Genomic DNA, 24877 nt, shown 5'->3' with positions numbered 1-24877 from the left:
TAGCTGCCTACATAAATAAAAAAAGTATTTGACTAGGTAAAGGATGTTATAACTGAACATAACTTCAAGACCTGGACTGAAAGGCAGCCAGAGGAAAAAAAGAAAAATTAAATCACTGGACAACATGGACAAAAACATCTCAAAATTTAACGTCTCTTGGAAAAGAAGAATTAAAAGCTTCTTTTCTAACCATCCTTCGTATTTTTAATAAGTTAAAAATCCCTCCGGTACTAGCTTTGATTGATCTTTTATCCTAAACACCTTGAAGTAGTGGAAGCTCCAAAGAAGCTCAGAACACACTGTTTGATTTAAATCTTCAGGCAACCTACCCTTTTGTGACTGCTAATCATACTGCAAATATGACAGTTCTATTTCTGTAACTGCATTACTCAGAATTTTAGAATAAGTAAGGAAATTTCCTTCTCTTTTGGGGTTGTTTTTTTTTTCTGGGTGGGGTGGGGTTTTTCCCCCAACAAAGATGCTAAACTTGAGGACAAGCTCGTTTCTTTTCAGGGTTTTTCTCTAAGTGAGGCTACCTAACTGACTCAGGACTAGGCAAATAGAAAGCTACAGATTGTATTTTCCAAAGATGATCTTACAAAGGAAGCAGCTACCAGTAATAAAGGTGTGGAAGGATTCAAGAGTCTTATTACAAAAAATAAGACTAAGCCTTGAAAAGTTCCATGAATTTTATGGTTAGTCAGTCTTCTATTGAATGGTATTCATCAACTTGGTGCAGTATTTTCTAAAGGCTGTCCTAGTTACTGTGAAAACAGACAGCTGTGCTCCAAAAACTTATTTCCCTCTCTTCAGTGAAAAAAAAAAAAAAAATTCAAAACCTGAAGACATCTCTGAAAGTCAATCCACCTACATGAACGTGTAAAAACTGAAGGAAGGACAGTGAAAAACTTAAGCTCTGAAAACGCCATTCCCTTTTTAGCACCTACTCTGGACAGGAACACACATGAAAGCTTGAACTGACAAACAGAAGTAAAATTCCTTACTTAACCTTACCCAGGGCTAAAATGCAGGTTTGGTAAGCGGTCAGAAAGACAATTCACTTTAAGCTTAGAAAACACGTACCTTGCATCACTTCCAAAGGACTTAAAAGAATTTGAAAAACAAATGAGTCCTGTGAAGATTCTTTTACTTGGAGGTATTTTCTTGTTCTGTAGTTTATTCATCATTTCCATGTAAAAAAAAGTAGAATGATGAAGCATGGTATCATTTACCCTCACCCTTGTTGTAGGCTAAAATCCAGGAGATGAGAATCATACACATACTGTTTTCTTCAGAGTACAGAAGATGCTAACTCCGAAGCAAAAGACAGACAAATGTAATCAGAAAGATACATTTCCTTACTATAAAGTTATGCTAAATAGAAAAAAATCCACGAGGAAAGTTGAGGAAAGTCTGAATATGGATGAGTATAAGTAGGTGACCTTGAAGTTCCTTGACAGATGACATTTAACACTTGCATTGTTCTGTACTGACAGGTGTTTTATAAATAAACTCAAAACATGCACTGTTATATTAAGGCTTAAACCTTTGACTTTTTCATATACATTTATTCACACACCTACAGTGCTTAACACTCTTAAAACACATTTTCGTTCTTCCGTCAAGTGATGTCCACAAGCAGTCTTCAGAACTGACTAATCTTGGCATGAAGATGACTTTTTTTCTGAAATCTGTTTTTCTCCCTCTGGGTGACATCATCGAACTCCCATTGTGAAGCCCCAGTTCATCTAAGAGTCTTGGTATCAAATTAAAGCAGCTATAAAGAGGACACTGATGAAGCATATGTTTAGATACTTTCTTCTGAAATGTTCATTAAGATGATGGCTGTCACTGTAACTAAAGTGTTTTTCAGAACCAAAAGAGGTATGTTGTCCGACCAAATAGGGCTGGTGTACAGAAATATGATGTTAACTTTCAGTTTAGGAGGATGTTTTTGTTATTTCTACCTAACCACAATTTGTTGTTTTGGGAAGTTTACTAAAGGAAGGAAAAAATATCTGAAACAAGCTCTCAAAAAATATGCAACACACTTCCATTGTGATTAAGTTACAGAAAGAAAAAAAAACAAACACAAAACCCAACCCAAGCAAATACAAAACTTAGAGTTGTTTAAATATAACTACCTTTGTGCAAGAAAGATTTATTTCAAGGTAACTTACAAAATTTACTCTCAGAAAGATTTGTGGAAAGGAAAAAGACTTGTGCTTCTTGCATGAAATTATAAATTATATTGAATTTACTTAGAAAAAGCTTTATTCTAAATTGTTTCAATTACTGGTATTTTTCATACTTGTTGGAGGAAAAAATCATGTGTCTAACATCAAAATACATTTGCAATACACTATCTTCCACTTATAATGTCACATACCTTGAAAAACAAAACAAATGTCTGCTACAAAAAGTCAACAGTCAATCTTTTTGGAAAAAAAAACAGAACCAAAACCCCAAAACATTCATATATGTAAAAAAAAAAAAAAAATCCCCTAAATGTTTAATTTTAAATAGTGATTACATTGCCTACAGCTTACTGTGTTTTTGTTAATGCCATGCGACAATCTAAGAAAATAAACCACAGTTTTTGTATATCAATGTCATATCTGTTAAAAAATACTGATCTCAACTTATCTATTGTTAGTTTACAAATAAAAATGTAGATAATTGTAAATTAGGGTAAGCAAAGCATGCAAATCTATAGATTCTATATCTGAATTCCTAGATTAGCATTAAAACCAATCACCGCAACAAATACCTCAACAGTATGCCTTGTGTGCAGAAAGGAAGCGATACTGAACATTCAATGCCACAACTGTAAGGTTTTCGGAGAAGCACCTGTGGCAGTTTCAGCAGTTTCTATATGGAATGCTCCCCCTTTCTAGGATTACTTGAAAAAATCAAGTCAATTCGAATTACGTAGCTGTAAAACATTGACATGTGTAGTTTTTACAGTTTCAGAATCTTCTGTTTGAACGGGCAATGGTGCATAAACAGGAAACTTATATCATAAGGGATCACATATTTGCAGGCAACATTAAGACTAAAAGTTACATTAACATACATAAAGTGCTGTAGCACATTATTCAATATGTAAGCCATTATCATGTGACCACCTTAACAACAAGATATTAAGCCTTCTATGCCTTTAAAGCATTATTACTTTCATCCTGAAACCAATTTGTCAGTTCTTCACTGAAATTTATATAGAATGGATTAAAATTACCGGTCAACTCATGGCTTCAATTACTTTAAATTTAGTAGGCTGTATCTCAAAAGAATTAGTAACTATTCCTATACAAAAAAATTAGCAAATACAAGGATTAAAACAAAACAAAAGAAGAAAGAGAAAAAAAAAGATCAGAACACTAAAACGCCCACAGTGAGAAAAAAACCGTTTCCTATATAAACATCAGTATACTAGTCTAAAATTTCTAAAAGCGAAAAGATTTTAAAATACTAAAGTGTTTTAACCCTTTGGTGTCCAAATACAAATGTTGTAAGATAATTTCAAACCTTTTTCCTTTTTTTTTTTCTTTTTTTTTTTTCCAGATACCAAGAGAAAAATACTCTTAACTAAACAGATGTGTGTCACTGCTGGGAAGAGCTATAAGAATTCATGCTAGTATTACATACTGGGCATCTACAAAAGCACAAGTTGGTGCCAAGTTTTTATTTCACAACCAAACATGTGGCAGCTGAAATTATTTTAGACTTTTAAAAACAGCTGAAATTATTTTAGACTTTTAAAAACAACGGTAGAGTTAAGACAAACATCTTCCAAAATCTTAACAAGGTGTCTATACTGGGAAGTATGAAGCAGCTCTCCTTTATGAAGCCACTTTTTTTTCATATGAAAGAACAGGTACTCTACAAATCATGCAGCTCTAATTAGCTCCTAGATACTTCAACTCAGGATTGAGCAAATGCTGTCAGAAGAAAGAATTCATTAACCACGGCAGGCAACACTGGATTTACTACAAGCATCACCATCAGCTGGTGATTTATTGCTGTATCTGTATTTCAATTTATATGCTTTAAGAAAGACTTCAAACAGAATATTTCACTTTGAAGCATCTCTTGTAAAACTGATCCACAGTTTCAAATAAAATTTTGCCTGAACAATATAGGCCTATCTGACTTTGGCTGGCATCAACAATCAACAGCATTTTTAAATTCTTATCCAATTATGTAACAAGTGATTCCTAAGCACAACTCACAAAAGAAAGGGATCAAAGATTATGGAAACTCTTAAAACAACAGTCTGATTGCAATACAGCATAACAGAAAAGACCTCCCCTATTACATTGAAAATAACTATTTCCTAGATCAGTAACAAAAATGAACTCCAAATAAGCACCATTTTAGTACTGCAGCCACTTTAAATCCAAAGAGAATGTAAGAGTTACTTAGCTAGCCAACCTTATTGAAAATGAGAACTATCACTGCTGCTGCTATCACGTTTCTAGAAACAGACCAGGAATTGCAGATAAAGTTGCTTACAATGAGGAAAGCATTATGGAATACTATTAAGGGAAGGTTCAGTGCAAACTCTGACTTGGAAAGATAAACAACCTTGCAATTCATATTCTGCCAAGATGCTTCTAGTAGCAAATAAAATCATGCTATATCTCTTCAGCATACCAAGTGAAAACCAATTATAGCCCAGAATTAGAAAAAGAAAGCAACCTTCTCTCAAATGTGCCAAACATGAAAGAAAGTTCAAGAGCATACAGTAAAAGCTTAAGAATGAAATTAATTTTAAAGTATTTTTGTGTCCAAAGGGAAAACAAATAATCAAGAATTACAGGACTACATGTATTAGATGGATTCGTTATTTTACTTTAATAGGTATAGAGAGGGAGACCATCAAACTATAAAAAAGATCAGTTCTGTGACAGAACTAACTTGATGTTCTTATTCAATAAGACAGATGATCTTTTGGATTAAGAAACTATTGAAGTGCACAAAACCACTTTAAATTAACTTTGTAAGAGTTTTTTCAACTGAGATTTTTCCTCCCTTTCAAAGAGAATTTATCTACCATGTTTAAGCAACAAGCAAAATCAGAAGAAGGAAACAAGAACATTTCCCCTAATTTACAGCTGCCACAGCTCTTCCAGGGTTTGTTAAACATCCATGCAATGAGATACACCTTGTAATCTGCAGCACATAGAGTCACAGAATAGTTAGGGTTGGAAAGGACCTTAAGATCATCTAGTTCCAACCCCCCTGCCATGGGCATGGACACCTCACACTAAACTGTCACCCAAGGCTCTGTCCAACTCGGCCTTCAACACCGCCAGGGACGAAGCATTCACAGCTTCCTTGGGCAACCCATTCCAGTGCCTATGGATGTTACCACAATATTGCATGGCACATTAGAATATTTTTCTGACTAACTCGAACATGTTCTGGGCCATGCCACAACTACCTACCGGTCTTTGTCCAGGTTCAAAAGTACTAGTTGAACTATGATCAACTCTACTGAAAAGACACAAACTAGAACAGCAAACAAAATCCAAATCAGTACAGCAGAAGTTAGCACTCATGTGCTGCAATTAACAATTCTCCCATCACATATCCAACCAAAAAGTACCAGCAAACCAAACACAGAACCTGTGTGCAGATCACCACCACTGACGACTGGAGTAACAAGCAGAACTAATCAGGCGATTTTATTTGGGAATATACTGCACCCTTGTTTCTTCCGCTGTATCTAACTTGCACTCTGGCCAAGTTCCACTTCGTAACACTTTGGTTTCTCCACCTGACTTAACCACACCCCGGTTTTCTGATGTCAGTAGTATCTTATCTTGCAGAAAAAAAAATAACCTATCTGAAGGGAAGCTGCACAGTGGACATGAGCACAGTATCACATGTGAAGGAAGGTCACTCTCCCAACAAAAAAATCCAAACATTCTTGTCAGAAATCTCAGCTTTCCTCACATAAAAGTCTTAATAACACCTCAGTGTTCTTTATCCCAGCTCTTTCGGGCTGAAGCTGAGAAACCAGTGCTAAAAATCACAAAAGCTCGGCACTAATGAATAAGCTCCCCTATCAAGCTGATCCATATCCTGTGAACTTCCTTTATGCTCCAGAAAGGTCATAAAATATCACTGCTTTAATGAAGGATTTAACTTTATTTATAAAAAAATACAACCTCTCATGTTCCTCTATTTCTGAACTGATGTCAGTAACTACTGTTACTCCACTCCCACTAAGAATAATTGACTCTCAAACTGATCAGGAACTTAGTGGTAGGAGTTTGCCTCAGCTTCCTGCAATTATTTAGAACAGCTGTAACTGTGAAAACTACCTACTTCCATCCAGGCCAACTGTAAGACTGAGACTTTCTATTCCACTTTTTTATTTATCAGATATGCATGCATCTATGTTCTGCTTCGGTATTTCCAGATCTTTCTTTGAGACTAAACCCAAATTACTGCCTTACTTCACAATCACAGCCTCCTACACTTTCAATTCTTCTACAGTGAAGACAATCAAGTGTGAAACCAAACAGGGAAGAAATCAGCAAGCTTTACTTGTAATTATTTTGCAGAAGAATTAAGAGTTTCACCACAGAAATGTACGAACCACTTTGACTTTTCCTTTCCAGAAGAGTTTATGTAAGGCAGGAAAGGAAGAATGAATTCCAATACGTATACCCTCCATACTGCAGAATTGTCACTAGAAGAATACTAGTGACAGCCCTTAAAATGCTTGTTATATACACTTAACAGCCACATTTTCCCTCAACTATACTGCAACTGTTTAATAATGCAACAACAATAATTAATCCGGCAGTTTAACTACTATCTGGAGGACAAGCAATCAGGCTTGCAGAAAGAATCATGCATGAAATGGCAGAGTTTGAAAAGTACCGTATTATTAGTGTTAAAAACTAATTAACAGATTAAAAGCACTGTTGAAAAAGCACCTAAATCCTATTCCTAGACAAATGACCAGTAAGAACCTGAACTCTCAAGATGAGGCTAATAACCCTAAAATGAGGCTAATCACCCTAAGAAAGTAAAATGTTGGTTTTTTCTACACTTTTAACAATGTAGCAGCAGTACAGCTTCTAAAGGAAAAGGATGACATTGTAATAGCACTTCCCAAGTATGCAAACATCAGAAATGGACTGCAGATCAATGCTTAAGGGTGAAGAAAAACACACAGATGTTAAAAACCTGCAAATATCTGCTAAGATTTTAAGAAATTGGTAAGAAATCTAGAAACTAACAGAAGAGACCTCTGAATGCTGAGACCCTTCAAGAAAACAGGCCATGGAAGTTTCCCCTCCAAACTGAAAAGGAACTGAGAGTTTACATCACAACGGAATGGCCAATTTCTGCGTTGTCCTCATGAAATATACACATCACTCTTCTCTCTTCATTAAAGGTGACTGGATTTGAGAAATTCAAGAAGTGTTAAGAGTACAAATGAGAAGAACAAAAGTTGAGATTCACAGGAGAGGTCATAATTAAAATATGAAACAGACTTCAAACAGAAGCATAGTGCAAGGATTTCATAAAGGGCTAATCCAGCAGCACTAAAAAATTTACACTGAACAGATTTGTGTTATGGAGGATGGAGGCAGTTGTGAAGAAAAAGATTGCATGTTGGTTTGTTGGTTTTTTTTTGTTGTTTTTTTTTTTTAAATAACACAGTGCAGATCATGACACATGACTTTGCAAGAAGAACTACTAAAATTAAGCCACTGTCAGGGAATAGAATGCAATTTTTGCTAAAAAACTGAATACCAGAGATAGGACATTTCTGGCATGACAGAAGAGTTAATTTACACATTCAAATGAATGCAAGACAGCTTTAATGAGGAAGTGGCTGAAGTGTGTGCCTAAACTAGATCAACATCACGATATGAATCTGTCATCTGGTAGAAACAGATGTACTGATACGTTTATCCCTGCATGTCAGAGACCAGAGTGTAAGAAACTAGAAAGGAAAGTATCTCTATGATGTCTTATAGCACCCCATCACATTATACAAACCAAATTTCCCCCAATCCTTATGATTTCTGGCAGGAAAATTAAAAGCCTTCCTATGCTACTATTCAAGCACCTTGATCAACTGAATTCTGAAGCAAGTACCTGTGTTCAATTGGATGCGTGCACACCCAGCCACATCCTGTCCTGCAAGTTACGCCTCTATCCCAGGATAATACAGTGCTTGAAACTTCTCTCCTAGCTCTAAATCAAGTCATTAAGGAATACACAACTGTTCAAATGACAGTTGCAGAAGAGTTTTTACTCAGAAGTAAGGATACACAATGCACAAGGGAACTGCATACAAAAGGACGTAATACAAAAGAGGTTCGAATCAGTGTGACAGCTGCATCTGCTTTTTATTTTTTATTCATGTTCTCTGTTTATAGCTTTTATATTTATATATATGCTGTGATGCAAACTATGTAATTATATTAAGACCCAGCATTTTAAGAAACAGCGTAAAAGAGCAAAACAAAACATGGCACCAAGAAGGCTTTTCCTCCACAAAGAACTGTGGACAGTTGTTTGTCACCATGATAAATAATACACAATTAAACACACATAAATTGCATAATTATGCTTTTTAGTGAAAATCCAGCAGTTACTATGGATACTTTAAAAGGTACTATCCACATTAAAAAGTCAGTTACACAGCAAACCTTTTCACTCATATGAGGACATTGTGACCACCTGCTTCCCCTCTTCAAGGGTCCATGAATACCATAGTTAGTGGAGCAACCATTTTTATGGCTGTAGGACATACTGTGCACAGAATATGCTTCAGCTAAAATGAGAAGGTAAATACCACAAAAAAATCAAAATATTTTCACTAGGGTACAATTATTATTTTTTAATATTACTAAAAATTTACACAGGAATAGAGACCCAAATTCTCTCTCATCAATTAGGAAAACAATGCAACATCTTAATGTAATTTAGAGACTGCAACATACTCTGTAAAAGCAATATACTAACAAGCCTGAAATAAAGTAAACTGGAACAGCAAGTGAAGCAATTTTATTCAAACTAAAATTCTTACTTTTATCCTTATCCTTTTATCCTATTCTTCTTTGGCTTCCAATATAACCAAAGGAGGGAATAAAGTAGAAATACGGTAAACACTGATACCAAAAATTACACTAGTCCAAGTTACTTCATATTAAAAGCAGTATTTCAGTAATCACTCATTAATAAAAAATACATTTCTTGCAATATTACACTACTGATTACTAGTGCTCATGTAATAATGAAATTATAACATCCCTGTTTTACTTTCTATAAAAAAACAGGGATGGTGCAATACTTGATGCATACTATAACTATCAGGAATAAGCAGTATATTTGACTATTTGCAGTCACAAGGGATATTCTCCATATCTTCACATAACTAGATTTTGGTACCATAACTGTATGAAGAAATAAAGAAAAAATTGGGTAAGATCTAATCCCCACCAAAAAAGGACATATTCACCATCAGTACACATCAGCACTTTAGTTCTAGTTACTGCTTAGTTCTACATTTAATAAAACTCTCGCCTCGGTCCTAGATAGCCAATTATAATTTTGGTTAATATATATGCAACTTAGAACTCCAAACAGATGGATAAAATCCCTCTCCTTTTTTTCTAACTGAAGCCATAAAATAGTCAAAAGTTTCAGAGCACATATATTTTCAGCAACATAATCATTAGAGATATGGATTTTCCAAATCCAAAGAACCCCAAATTACTCAGCATCAAAATTGTATATGTGGGTTTGGGCTAATTTAACATATTAAGCCCAGAAATTAGATTCTAAGGGAAAAAATCCTCACCCCAGTTAGTCAATGGCTAGCTCACTCAGGTGAGAGGGTCAAATCCTCACCTTCTAATTGACTACACGTGGGTTGCTCCACCAGCCTACTCTATCTGCACGCCTAATTTTAACATTTCCTGGATAGGCTCTGATATTTAATTACCTATGGAACTTGTGACAAGTCTACCTTACTGAAACACAGATGGAATTCAAAGTTAGAACACTGAGAATTCAAATTATTTCCTGCTCACTAAAACTGCTATAAACCTACGCTACTTCTGCTGCAAATAGTTTTGGTCAAAGGCAGATACCACCCTCCAAGTCTTACAGAAATGTTTTGCTTATGGCTTGCAAATAGGATGTTTAAAAAGTGAAATTTTAGTTCAGTAAGTTAAAGTTGCAGCCACATCTCCAACTTCAGTTACTCAGCTACTCATTTTGAAAGTCCTCTGGATGTAAGACATCCTCTTTACACCAGACTCTTAACTGATTTCACGTTGCTTATGCAGTTCCGCAATTTCTCTTTTGATTGGTTACTTTGTAAAAATCGCAAGATTACATACTAATTGATGATGATAATTAAGGTTTGCTCAATTCCACAGTAAATTTGAATCCAAGTTTATCCTAAGATATCTGAAAGTGAATGCAAAATCAGAATTCATAAATTTGAGACTGATTCCATGAGCTTGTCAATAACTTGAGACAGCTGCATAGTTATTTTAGTGTCTCCTTTCTATGAAGCAATCTCTTTATATAAAGCAATCTGTTCATTACTATTAACTTAAAAGATACTATATTCCCTCAATACTCTATGATACTATTGAAAAGAGTTAAATTTTATGATAAGATTTATCAGGGCAGCATTACAAAAACAGTAAGATGGAAACCAAAGGGTAAAACAAGAATTTTGACTACATGATTCTTATTTCACTTACAACTTGAAAATTTCATATTCCAGATTAAAATACAGTAACTAGGTACCATTTAAGATCATAAGACTAGTTCTAATTAAAACAAATTGCTAAATTATTTACATTATTATAAGCCGTAGAGCTTATACTCAACATTTCTAGGTGAAAACTGCATCCATTTTGTCCATGCTGTAAGTTTCAAAAGTTTGTGAGATTTTCTGAATGTTTTTGCAGTACATAAACCTTCAAAGAAAAAAGTTAACAGGGCAAATACACAATACACTAACAAACAGTATTAAACTAACTGCAAAGAGTGTGTGAGACTCTATTTTGCAGACAATGTTGCTTTTGCATTGTTTTCTATATTTATTCACCAGTGCAAGGTGTAAATTTGTCATAAAAAATAACTACATGCTACATGAGATGTACAATTTGGGGACATCTGACAGAAGCATGATAAATATTTTAAGATATCAGCTATAAATGCAATACTAATATAGCACACTGGTATCACAGGTAAAATAAACTTTATCACTAGACATGCAAACCATCTTGGGCTTCATTACAGTTGAACATGTCTAGCTGTCTTTTAATCAGGTGTTGGCTATTTTGACTTTTCCATCTGACATTAGTATATATGTTTACTGATCTAAGTTAGTTAGCTAAACACACAACAATCAACAACAAGAAAAAATACCTCACTTACTCTATTTGCGCACCATGAGCCACAAGGGCACTTATGGAATCCATACTACCAGACCGTGCTGCTTTATGAATAGGAGTTTCACCAACATAATCCTGTAAAGACAAACTACATTTTGTTAAGCATAATCTTTCAAAAAATCAAAATCTTATTTTTACAATACTCACTTTAAGAAAGCAGATATACAAAAGCAACATTTATTAGCAAGCAAATGTATCAGGTACTTTATTACTATTTTAAAGGTTGCAGTATGCTGTCATGTACATTAGATATTTAGCAAGAAATAATGCTAAGGGCGTCTAACTCACAAGATAAGCCTTATCCAGTAACTAGGGTATCAGCAGAGTTATAATTCAGCAAAAGGTGTTAAAAATCCCCGCAACATATACCACTGTAACAAATTATTCTAACACCTTTATTGCCCAGCCCTTGTGTTTCCCAATATGTAGGGTTGAGGAAACCACCTTGAATTTAGAAGCAGCATGGCCAAGTCTGTGGGTCTATACTGCTTTCAGATCTCACTGACACATGCAGTACTGTATTGCACCATAAATACTCACCAGGTGAGGAGTACACATCTAACTCTACTGTAATAGAAATGGCTTATTTTGCCGAGTTCACAGGACAGGTCAGATGTCTCCTGAGACATACACATTATCATGTCCTATATACTTTTCTGACTATCTTTCTTCATTTACATTCCATTATTGTTAACTGGCAAATACAATCACTTCATCTGTTCATATTATGTGCAAATATACTGGAAGTAGTGTATGACTTTTCAGGCAAGTCCTCTCTACAAGCTATCTTCACAGGTAACTGGGAGAATCTACAGCAATTTTATCAACACAACTGGAAAGCAGCAAGACAGTTCCATGCGCCATCATCTACAGGCTGCAGACAAAATTCAGTACTTGCAATTAATCATAGAATAGTTAGGGTTGGAAAGGACCTTAAGATCAGCAAGTTCCAACCTCCCTGCAATGGGCAGGGACACCTCACACTAAACCATGCCATCCAAGGCTCTTGTCCAGCCTGGCCTTGAACACTGACTGCCAGGGATAGAGCATTCACAACTTCCCTGGGCAATCCATTCCAGTGCCTCACCACCCTCATAGTATAGAACTTCCCCTGTTTAAGTTTTAACCCATTACCCCTTGTCCTGTCACTACAGTCCATAATGAAGAGTCCCTCCCCAGCATCCTTATAGGCCCCCTTCAGATACTGAAAGGCTGCTATGAGGTCATCAGCTATTAAGAATCTTTAATGAAATACAGCCTTGAAGTAGCAAGTAATGTTCACTTACTGGTTTGTTAGGTAATTATCACAGTCCTCAACACTTCCAATAGATAGCAAGGGGTCTTTTTTTTCCCCTTCCTTCCCCATCCTCTTTCTTTCTCTGATTTTTGACAGACATCACTTGTCTGTTCCACTAATATTAAACATGTTACAAGTGTCACATGCCTTGTTCTTGCTTCCCTGTTCCTTTTATTAAAGTATCAACACTAGCTATTGAAGTAACACAACACCTTTACTGATTCACCAGTCTTCACATGCAACAGTGCTCACCATCTAACACTACAGTACTGGTTACACTTTAGCTCAATTTGAGATGTGAATATATTTAAAATATGATCATACTAGCATTTTGATATAGAAGGTAACAAGTGTTTTAAAACTGTCTGCCAAGCTTCTGAGAAATTACATCTTTTAGACCATGCAAATATAACTTGAAAATGAATTTTGGATTATGTGTTATATACTCTCCATTTTCTATGTGCCAATTTTATTTCGTGGCAAAATATTTTTGTAACAAGTTACAAATTCACTGATGGTGAAGCCAGTATAACAGTGCTTAAGACATATATTAAGCCAAAAAGTGAATCACCTAGCACCCCCAGAAAGGAACAGCAGTGGTACCAGACAAAAGTTTACCTGCTTATAAACTAAGGAAAATTGCTGAGGCTGACAAAGAAGTCTGGAGACAGAGAAGAGCAGAAAACTCCATGGAGTGATTAGAAAAGAGCCATACAGCCCCTCTCCCAAAATGGCTTTCTGTAGCTGATGAATAGAAGACTTGTTTTCCAATGACATTTATGTAATTTTTCCTACATGTAACTTCTTCTGAAGTTACAGGAAGACAGAGACATTTAACAGAGGACATAATTAACTATCACATACAAAAATCAATTTGGCACCAATTTTCCATGAAAATTTTCTTCATATTTTCCCATAATGGAAGTTGCCTTCGATTCATCATTTTGCTATGGTTCCACACCTTTTGTTAAGAGGTAAAAGCATAGAAAAGGAGTGATACGCCTCCCGTTCAGCGTTAGTATTTACAACACCAACCCTAACATAAGAGGTAATCAATCACTCAATAGAATACTCGGGGAAATAGAGAAAGTTAGTTCAACTAGCCATGCATATGACAAAGATGATAGAAATCTCTACTAGCCCCATAAACCTAGCATGTTGCCTACAATAAGATGTAGAGAGCTGAATTATGAAGCATCGCTGTGAGGAAACACTAGAAGGGTGAGAAAAGACCTTTGCATTACAAGAATACATTAAGCTTGTAACAGCTAACAATCCTGTCACCAACAACCAGAAAAAGTTAGTATATCAGAAGAGAACATGTCTTCAGAAAGGCTTCTTTCAGTCACTGGCCCAGAAAAGCATGTGTTTCTCCTCTAAAGCTAAGGAACTGAGAAAACACTATTCAAATTCAGATTTTTATAGCTTTGGTTTTAATTACAGCACCTAAATTTCAGTCATCAGTTAATCTTCTCTTGAAGTTCTCCTGTAGGACTCAATCTATCCGCACTGAAATAGTCTATGAAATAGTCTCCTAGGTCTATAAAGAAGACATCCTCTTTGAGCTATGAGCTAGACTGAAAGGGAAAAAAATATTCTCCCACTGAAAAGTGGCTTTAAAGCTTACTGATTTTTCAATACATTCAAAATTATGCATAGAATGAAAAATAAAGTACTCTATGAGCCTCAGAACAATTCTGGTTTGATTCAACAACTGGAACTGACGGCACCAAACCGAAAAAGCAATTTAACAGAGGCTTTTCTAAGAAGCTTCTGAGAGCTATTCAGGGTCTAGATTGTTAGCACATTTTCATGCATAAGACACCTCTTCCCTATCCTTTCTTTGGCTATGTGGAGAAAAACAAGTCATTTTATTTTGAGGGGCTCTACAAATTCGCAATAACCCTTTACATACCTCGTAATTCTTGTAATTGTCCACAGTTCCGTATGTGGTTCAGTTTGATATAATCCCTTCTGTAGTAGCATTCCAGGAAGGGAAACATCAGTAAGTTGTACTGGCCTTTCATACCTAGAGCAGAACTTTTCAAGATCCCATTTACCCTTCTGATTTAATACTGCACCAATATCCCAAACTTGTCTCTTAACCCAAAAGTCACGTTGTAAATAAATGAGCAGAAAGGCCAATTAAGTTTTATTAGTTTACCATTCAAGGTAACACAAGTTTGCTTCTGTGCAGACTAAACATTTTGTGCATGGTGCTCCTGAAGATATGACACAAAGAGTCATGAGGCATCACAGGCACGTTTATTTTCTGAAACTCACTGCCACTGCCAAACACCTTCCTCCTTGCACTTAGAAGAGCACAACTATCCTTTTGCAAAGACAAAGGCAGTCTTCTCTCACTTAGGGTCATGACTAGATTACCTTTCACTGTTATTCCATTTTACTGAACTACCTTCCTTATTCTATTTTCATTTACGTGCTCTTTTGGATAAATCAGTAACTCTATGTGACTGATTAATCAGCTCACATTTCCTGACTATGCTGCTGAACTTCAAAAGACATTTCCTCTACTGATGAAGTATTTTTCCTCAAACTCTCTTCTTGTTCCCAGACCTGTTTTAGATATGGTTGTATCTCAGTTCAGTAAAGCCATTTTTTTATTCAAATTTCCCCTTTCTTTATTTTTGGGATCCACATATCTGCTGGCATTGGGATCTTCCAGTTGAACTCGGTACATATTTTCCATTTTGTCTTTAAAATTCCAAATCACTAGATACAATGCAGTTGATTTCACTGATATCTTTACATCCTTTTCATATATAGATTACTTACCCTTAAATGTTTCTTTTTAAAACAAAAAGCCCTACACGCATTTACACTAAAAACTTTCAAGTATGTATACTGTTTTTTGGCTGGGGCAGTTAGTTTTCTTCTTAGCAGCTGGCATGGTGCTACATTTTGCAATTCATAACCAAAATAATGCTGATAACACACCAATTTTCTAACTAGGAGTGGGCTGGGAGCTGACACAGCTGCATCCCCTGACACAAACTGGCTAGAAGAATATCCCATACAGTATGTCACAATGCTCACTAAGAACAGCTGGGGCATCTTTCCAGGGCCATCACTGCTCAGGGACTGACCAGCCATCAGTCAGCTAGTGATGAGCAATTGTGGGATTGTCTGGTTATGGTGCTGGGGCTTTAGTTTTTGGTTTTGGTTTGTCTGTTGGGTTGTTTCTTTTTATAAGAACTTCATTTTCTTGATTTTGTTTCCTTTTTTAACTATTAAGATGCCTTCATCTCAACCCAGGGTTTTTCTCACTTTTCCCTTCTGATTCTTCCCCTCAACCCACTGTGGGGAGGTGAAATGAGCAAGTGGCTGTGTGGTGCTTCGGTGCCCACTGCTGTTAAACCACAACACTACGCAAGCACTTCAAAATACTTCTAGCACAGATATCTAAGACAAAGAAGCACTGTTTTAACTGACAAGAAATACAAATTAACTCTATTCCTTATCTCAATCAACTGAACTTAAAAGTTCTAACAGCAGATCACATTTCCAAAAACTGTTCAGATTTATTATATCCCAGCACCCACCCTTTCTGAAGCCAAGAAGCAGATGTTGGAGAATACAGAGTATTTTTTCCTTATTCTTCACTATAAATGAATGCTTTGAATTCATCACGCTTTCTCCTTCTGAATTTTGAGTACAGATGAGAACTGATGGAATATTTTTATCTGGATTTAGTCCAAACTGTTTTTAAAATGCAGAACTGTAACATACCAAAGAACGAGTGTCTTCTTCCTCCTCACCAAGGATACCAGTATGTTTACAGCTAGCATAGGTAATCTAACCCTCCTAAATCTATCTGCCATCACTGGCACATGATAGTAACTGGCTGGATGAAAAGTATATTAGCATCACTTGTAAGGATGCAGTATTTCTTATCCCATCTTTAAGTCAAGCCACACAAAATAGGATGGGGGGAAGGGGCAAATCAACACAGGCAACATATAATAGAAATGTTTTAGTATGGTAAGGCTAGAGGGAAAATATATTTAAATGAAATAACAGGCTTTTTAACCAAAAAGTACTCTTGAGTATTTGCTGTCAATATGCACAACAGCACAAAAATCAATCTGTGACAAGGATAAAACATAAAAAAAAAAAAAAAATCTCATGGAAAGTAAAAGTAGCAGTATAATTGCTTTGCACTGTTACAGTGAACTAGAGCAGGCAGACAGCCAAATGCAGGTCTTCGGTCAAAGTCTATTATCAGGCACTGCTCACTGAATTAAAAAAAAAAAAAAAAAATATATATATATATAATAGTAGGACTTTCTTTTTTCCACTGCTATGTAGAACAGGCAGATCACCACTTGGCACTCCAGCTTTCTCCTTTGCATTTTTATAGTGATCCTGGAGGTGAAAGAACCACCCAACTTGTCATAAAAATAGATGGGTTCTAGCCAGCACATAAAGTAATGTAAGAGGGCTGAACACCACAGATATAATCACAGAACTTATTTGGGAAGAAAGGTACAGGTGGAACAAGGAGCTTTCAGCCTAAGCCCTTCCAGACTGCTGCCCAAGAAATGTCCCAGGCAGCTTTCACCAGCACTGAGATACGCATTTTCATGTTTTCCTAAACTTCAGGGCAGGCAGCATGTGCTACAATACAGTACCTCAGGGCACATATGAGAAAGCGTGCATGCAAATTCTACTGAGTACCGGAGGTTTACATAAAGACTGAGAGACTCGAGTGGATTCCTTTTCAGAAGCTATCCTTCTCTTTTCCCAGAGGTGATGGGTTAGTCTGTAGCCAATGAACAGGAGTCAGTGTGGAAGGAAAGTTTTACTACTTTAATTATCAAGTATTCCCAGATTTCTCAGCATGTGTTTTGTATCCAGTGTCCATGGAACACTTGTCCTCACACAAGCATTAGCCAGTGACTATGTCTGTCTGAAGTACAGCATCAGTCAGCGAGCTGGAAGGAACAAACAAAATACACATCAGGAAATAGTGCTCTGGAAGCTCAAAAGTGTGGGTGGAATCCCTAGATTATCACCTGACAGTACTTGGAAGTTAAATAAGGAACCAAGATCATTTATTAAGGACTTCAAATTAAACAAGAATAGAAGAATTTGACTGCAATTCAATAAACAGCTGGAAGGAACCAGGGAAAGTTAAGCATGCACTATGCTTCACATAGCCATGTAAGAAATACTCCAGATGTATCTAAGTTTGCCTAGCTTTCAGTGCTCATTCATGTGAAACCAGTATAACTGATCAGTTGCGTCCCAACTAAGAACTTAACAGACTTTTTTGTTTCTACTAATATTTTAATTAACCAGAGCTATCTTCAAACTAAATCTAGAATAACTCTTCTTCTCTGTTCAATTAATATTTTGTGCAGGCAAAATAAGCTATTATACTCAAGTGAAACTTGAGCCCACTGTTAACAACATACAACGCTTCCATACAGTCAGCTTCCAGTACCATCTATAGTAGTGTCCTTTGCCTGTCAATACCTAAATCTGCCCTTAGAAGTCTATAGGATACCATCACCACTATCTTTTGAAAATTTATTAACCTCAATGCTCTTCCTCCTGTGGAGGACCACAGACCTATTAATTGGATTTGGTCTGATGGCAGGCCACCTGTTTACAGATTCTTGAGTCACTAACTAGTCTTGGTGGCTTCTTTTAGCTGAAACCAGTCTCCTGCCTATTTTTAATTGCATTATTATACTGCCTTCTGCTTTCCTTTACAGTCATCTGCATGGTGCCCTCAGCCCATGGAGAGATCTCTCTGCACTCTTCTCTTCTTTGGGGGCTAGTTGCTACTTTCTTCTTTGCTATAACCTCACTAGATGTAGTTCTTTTCCCCCAACACGTTCCAGGACAGCCAGCTTGTTCTTCAACTCCATTTCAACCTCACTGGTCAGTTCTTCTCTTTATCCTCATAGTTGGAAACTTTCATTCTTCTCATTCATTCATTTTCATTCATTCTTCTCTTCTCATTTAGCAGATATTTGTATACCTTTATTCTGTGCATGCCATGTTTCCTCTCTAATCACCGTTTCTTTACATTCTTACCTGGTCTCCAGATGCATTTATAGTTCTTCTATTTTCTCTTCTGAAGATTCTACCACTATGCAGCAATAACTTATTGCACAAGTTACTTTTGTCAGGTATCAAGGAGAAGATGCGATCTATAGCCTCTGCATCCAGTCACTTCATTGTTTCTACAATTCTCCTGGTGTCTCACAGCTGTTCTCAATGCACCAGCCTTCTTTTCTGAAAACTCAACACAAACTTCCCCATTTCTTATTTTTGCATAGCTTAAAAAAACAAAAAGAACCAAACTCTAGAAATGCAAATGTTCAAGTCCTTCAGCAGACTTAGCTTAACTCTACTGCATATAAAACACAGTCTGGCCATTAGATATTAAAAAAAGTATGATGCAAGATTTAACAGACCAGGCATTTTACAGATGCTGTGCTATACTACAGCTTTTAGTAAATGCATATGCTGTAGTATTAATTACTCTCATAGAATACTATAAATAATTTTGCATACTGTTAAAAAGGCACACATTATGCATGCCCAGCATACACAGATTTATTCAGTGCTGCAAAAATTATCTCCAAAAGCATAAAAGCTTCAAGCACTTGATTCTGTTACTGCACTAGAGTACAGTCCTTTACAGGAATTTTGCAATACTAATACACTCTCCTCCACAAAATACATCATTATGCATACTTAACTGGAGAAGTAATAGAATAGAAAAAAAAAAATATCCCCAATTCATTCTTTGTTAGTAAAGTACATGTTTCTGATCTACCTGCAGGAAGTTACTAGACAAGCTTTGGAAATAATCTAAAAAAGGAAAAAAGTTTAAAAACAGATGCACCTTAAAATAAACCATGGCATATCTTACTAGCTAGACGTATGACTGTATCATGAAGCCCCACAAAGGTCTCATGGCTCTGTAGGTAACGGTGAATTTTTCAACTCTTAGCACATTTAATAATATGCTCCTCACTAGACTTTTTTTCTTTCCCTTAAAGAGGCATTATCAGAGTATTTACTAATGCTGCCAACACCAGAGCAGCACACCATTTTGTTCAAGCAGCAGCACGATTTCAACTCCTAAACCAAACCTTCAGTGGCTTAAAGGACATTCATTAGTCCTATCTCTACTGAAATTATAAAGGTCTGTAAATGATAAAAGTCATTTGACTGCAGCTGATATTAAAAATAATGTATCTGTATGTGAATGTAACGACCATACATACAGGAAAAAGGGACTGAGGCACTCCTTCCAAAAGTTTACGTACACATGAAATAAACGTGAATCCATACCTGTTTGTTTATGTTGGCCCCCACTTGGATCAACCAATTCAGACACTGTGGATGTCCTCCAAAAGCAGCAATGTGGGCTGGTGTTTGAGCAAAACGTGTCGTACTGGCATTTACAGAAGCTCCAGCTCTTACTAACTGCATTAGGCACTCCAGCTTTAAAGACACGAGGGAATAAAACCAAAAATGTTACACAGATGTGCCATGATAATTAGCATGTGATAAATAAATATGTAAACCCTAGAAAAGATAAGCAGACTATTGAGACCACAGGGATGCAAAACAAGAGAGTATGAGCATTACAATTTTCCCCCTCCCTACTTTGGGCATAGGCCATACCAAAGATGCATGTAATTTTCCCTATCAAAACTGAATACCAACATTAATTTTCAGGATAGGGGAAAAGAGGTCATAAACACCTCAAATCTGACTACAGAGCTATTTAATTCACTACTGTTAAGGAAGAGAGAATAAAAAAAAAAAAAACAACAAAAAAACCCCCAACAACCAAAACCCCAAACAAAGCACAAAAACAAACTCAAGAAATTTGATCCAGCAAAGTTGCAGACACCACGCTAACCAGACATTATTAGATAATGTTCGACAAAACAAGAGTGTTGTTAGGAGAGACAAAGATGTACTCTCAGGAGAGTTTAGAGGAAGGTAAATTAGAAAATCACAAGAAATATTTTGTATTTCTTTAATGTTTCCCTAAAGTGACAGAAGCAGATTACTAAAAAAAATAAAACTGTTAACATTATAATAACTAGTATGACAACACTATAAAAGGACTAAATTCTTTCCATCAATTTCCTGTTATTATGGGTGAATTACTGTTAAATAAATCAATAGGCTGCATGTCTGTGGCAATATTGGAAAAAGAAAAAACTTTATTTTAAAAAGCTGCACTATTTTATCAGACTGTATTCTTTCATTTTGTCACACTAACCAGAAGTGTCAGATGTACAGCTTCTATTTTTAGATGTTCATAACACCACATCTGTAGAAGCTAAGCAAACCACAGCCATGATGACTTCAAAGAAAACAAAACACCACACATGCACACACACAAAAAAAGGCTCCTTTCCTGTCACACAGTAACACTGCCTTTTTGTTGATAGGAAAAGGAATACACTATGCTAAAATAAACAGTTTAGTCTAGGCTTCCATTTATTGTGGTTAGATAACAAACACCACTACACACACGCAACAGCAAAACAAAAAAACCTTGACACCAACTTGGGGCACTGGTTCACATAAAAATCTAAGGGTTACCCTCTCACAGATAAAGAAAATGTTTGTTAGCCACACCACAGCCTGTTCGTACAGAAGAAAAAAAAAAAGGTACCAGAATCATCTGGCAAGCTGGCAGTTTGGTTCAGAGACAAATATAAACATCAAGATTCCAAGGTTCTTCTCTACTGCTGTATGTCAGTCTCTTTTTTTAAACCTGTAAATTCCTGATCTTCATGAATCGCATATACAAAACTACCAACCACTGTAGCAAAATATTTTGTATTAGTTTTGCAAACATGTTATGAACTTCAACTGCTTTCTCACCCCATATATGTCAAACACAGATGAGCCCTATCCTTTAGGGTACACAAAAGTACTTTTCTGGACTGCAATGGACTAGACACAGATGTAATACTAACACCCTAATTACATTAAGTAAACACGTGAGGGTGAGTGTAACTGAAATACTGCAGTATTGATGAATCCAGCTCCATAAACCTCAGTGTTACCAATGACAAAGTACCTTCTCAAAAGCAAACAAGCACTTGAACTTTACATCAATACTTGTGTAAGCGAATTTGTAGTTCTAATGCTAGGCTACCCAAATACATTTTGTGTTTGCTACTCTTAGACTTTTCCTCCCTGTTCACATGCTAGCTCCCCTAACATGGCTGCTAACCCTTAATAATTGTAACACTGTAATTACCAATAAGAAATGTGATGGAAAATAACTCCAGCTACACCAAGAGATTCCTCTAGCATAACTGCAACCAAAAATAAATTTCAGTCAGTTTTAAAACAATGGACTTCTAACATAATTAGTCTGAAAACACTTTCAGATGAGCATTACAAGTTCAGCAAATATTACTATTATTTCCTGCACAGAAACCAGGCTGAAAGAATTCCTATAATCAGGCAGGCATTACAGCCCATTAATAGAGAGGGGAAACACACTAGAATTTGTTCACCAGCAGCATCTTGTAACAAAAATGCTTAAATCCACTTTGTAACATGGTTACACACCATGATTATCTACACAACTTAATGTTTAAATTGTTTTCTCTTGTGTGCTTTATTTTTTCATTATCTTTTACAGGGTTTTAACAGAATATAATGTTTCATCCCATTAAAAGCTTAAGCATGGGTCTTCTGTATCACGGCTGTCATAAAAACCTGCTTCTTCCAACATTATGGAAGAACAAGGCAAATGCTGCAGACGAGAAAAGTCAACATAAAAAAACCAATACTGCATGATTGATTATGCTTGAGATCATGACACAGAAGTCTGCTCTCATTAGCCTTTTAGCAGATGTTTTCCAGTGTTTTGTCATACCTTAAGCAGAGGTTAAACTTAATGAAGAAGAAAGACAGGCCTCCACACAGGCCACAATGCTGGCAAAACACCAAGGAAGAGACGAGGACTTTTATCTGTATTGCTTTTGTTCCAAAAGAAACAGAATGTACTTACTCCTATTTTGTTTCCTACAATGTAAACAGTCAAATGGCAAAAATAAAAAGCAGGAGAAAAGTACGAGCAAATAGATGCTGTCTGAGAAAATTAAAATTCACATTCAAGTGGTTACAATGAGGTTAAATTAATGCAAGACACAGTGAATTAACAGCAACCTTGTTTTTTATGCATGCCCTTCATTTCCTGTATCTCTGGCAGATTTTTAGACTGCTAACAATTTTACATTCTGACCCATGTTCTCAGACATTTACAGGATGCCAGGGTAATTTAGGGCACTATATAATTAACTCTAATTGGAATATGGTAACTCTAATGAGAATTAACTGACATCTCAAGATATGAGCACTTCTCTGCAGTCACGGAATGTCCTGAAAATGCAAACACTGCCACAGATACTCAACACGTTAATATGAATTTGCTACTTGTGTCTAAAAGGAAGTCCATGCTGTCATTAAAACTCGAGATAAATATCCAGAAATAACTGGCTGTAGTATCTATTACTTTTAATTGACTGCTGCTATTTTATTTATTAGTTGCAAGCTGTAAAACTATGTTCAGTAGCCGCTACTGAACATTTCCAAAACCAACGTTTTAAAACTAATACTTTGGGAAACAGAACTCTCCAATTGAAGTTTTGATGACCCTGAATTGGGGGAGGGGGCGGGAAGAGGTGAAAAGGAACAAAAGATGCCTTATGCAAAGGTCCACTAAGTGCAGCTATTGTTTCAGTGCTGGCAACCCTCTATGAACTTGTGAAAGGCAAAAAGTACAGCTGTGCCACAAAAAGTCAGTCGATATTGGGGTCCAATTACACTGCTGGAACTCTTTCAATTGTATTGTATAGTCTCTGGCTCAGAGGAATGAGCACTGCCTAACAAGACTATAAAACCTGCAGATAACTTTCACAGACTGTAACTGCCCAGACTTTGTCACAAGGCTTTTAGGATAAAGTACGTGTACACAAAGTTCTATAGTCCATAAAATCCATGTACAGCCTATGCCATCTTTGCAAGTCTCATTTAGCTTGCCATATTTTCCCCCCTTATATACAACAAAAACAGGCATCAAATTTTGCCCATACCCAAGGATGGCCGTGGCAAACACACTATCTTGCAGACTGACTTGTTACCTTTGTCATCTGTTTCTTCAAGGGTCTCTTGAACGGAAACTAGGACACATACAGAAACTTCACACAATCTACGATGGTTAACAGAAAGCTGAAGATGCTTAAAGGAAAAAGAGAAAACAAACCAAACCACACACACCTCCAACACAAAAGCACAACTGCTATAAGCTCGCACTGAAGAGATTCTTGTGAGATGGAAAAATGAAACAGAAGACTGTAACACCAAATCAGTACGTTCATATTTTCTATGCATGTACTTCACAATAAAATTTAAAGCACTCTTTGTTCTGTTGGGGTTTTTTTCCCCCCAAAGTGTGTATTAGCTTTTTTCTGAACAGGTAATAGGCTTAGGTCTCGGCTTTTGTGGGTTTGGGGTTTTTTTGTCTGTTTTGTGGTGTGTTTTGGTGGTTTGGGTTTTTTTGTTTTTTTTTTTTTTTTTTTTTTTTAAGACTGAAAGGCTAGTTAACTATGTCTCCAAAATGTTTATCAAACAAGCACTGCAGATAAGATCATGTAACATACGGAAACCATGTCTTAATGGACTTTAATAAACCGTAACGACTGTCTGAGTACGTTCATTTTCCTCCTCCGGCACACAAACAAGAAGTACAAATACACTGGAAATGAGGGGAACAAGAACAAAAGAACCTCGAAATCCAAAGCCCGACAAATTGAGAAGGAAGAAAATCAAACCCCAGCCCTCTATGGTGAAATTCTGCCTAGGCTGGAACACTCACCACATCAGAAAAATGAAGAGCCTACATAAAATCAGGGAATTAAGATACCACTCCTCTTAAGAATTGCAAGATAATGTACCTACTTCTTATATTTTGATCTTTTCTCCGCTGCAACCATGCCAATTAATGCAGTTAATTCCGTACACGCATATGCGTATCACCCACTGTTTATTTTTCACACTGAAGGCGACAGAGCAGCGCTTGACAAGCACACCCATCTTCTCC

At 36.3% G+C, this 24877-nt stretch overlaps 1 protein-coding gene across 1 annotated transcript in view; it reads right to left on the bottom strand.

The window, feature by feature from the left end:
- The window catches only part of ANKRD10 (ankyrin repeat domain 10), a 37951-nt gene that overhangs the window by 12066 nt on the left and 1008 nt on the right, over positions 1–24877 (bottom strand). Inside the window, exons 2-3 of the mRNA XM_061377772.1 lie at positions 20086–20238; positions 11437–11528 (exon numbers count right to left, since the gene is read on the bottom strand). Of these exons, the coding sequence (XP_061233756.1) occupies positions 11437–11528; positions 20086–20238 (245 nt within the window). The remainder of the gene's footprint in view (positions 1–11436; positions 11529–20085; positions 20239–24877) is intronic.

This window comes from Neopsephotus bourkii, unplaced genomic scaffold (assembly GCF_033783945.1).
Source record: "Neopsephotus bourkii isolate Nb327-2 ecotype Australia unplaced genomic scaffold, CSIRO-AGI_Nbou_v1 NB_1760, whole genome shotgun sequence".
Lineage (NCBI taxonomy): Eukaryota > Metazoa > Chordata > Aves > Psittaciformes > Psittacidae > Neopsephotus > Neopsephotus bourkii.
The sequence above is the reverse complement of the archived record's forward strand: the minus strand, read 5'-3'. Positions and strand labels throughout refer to the sequence as shown.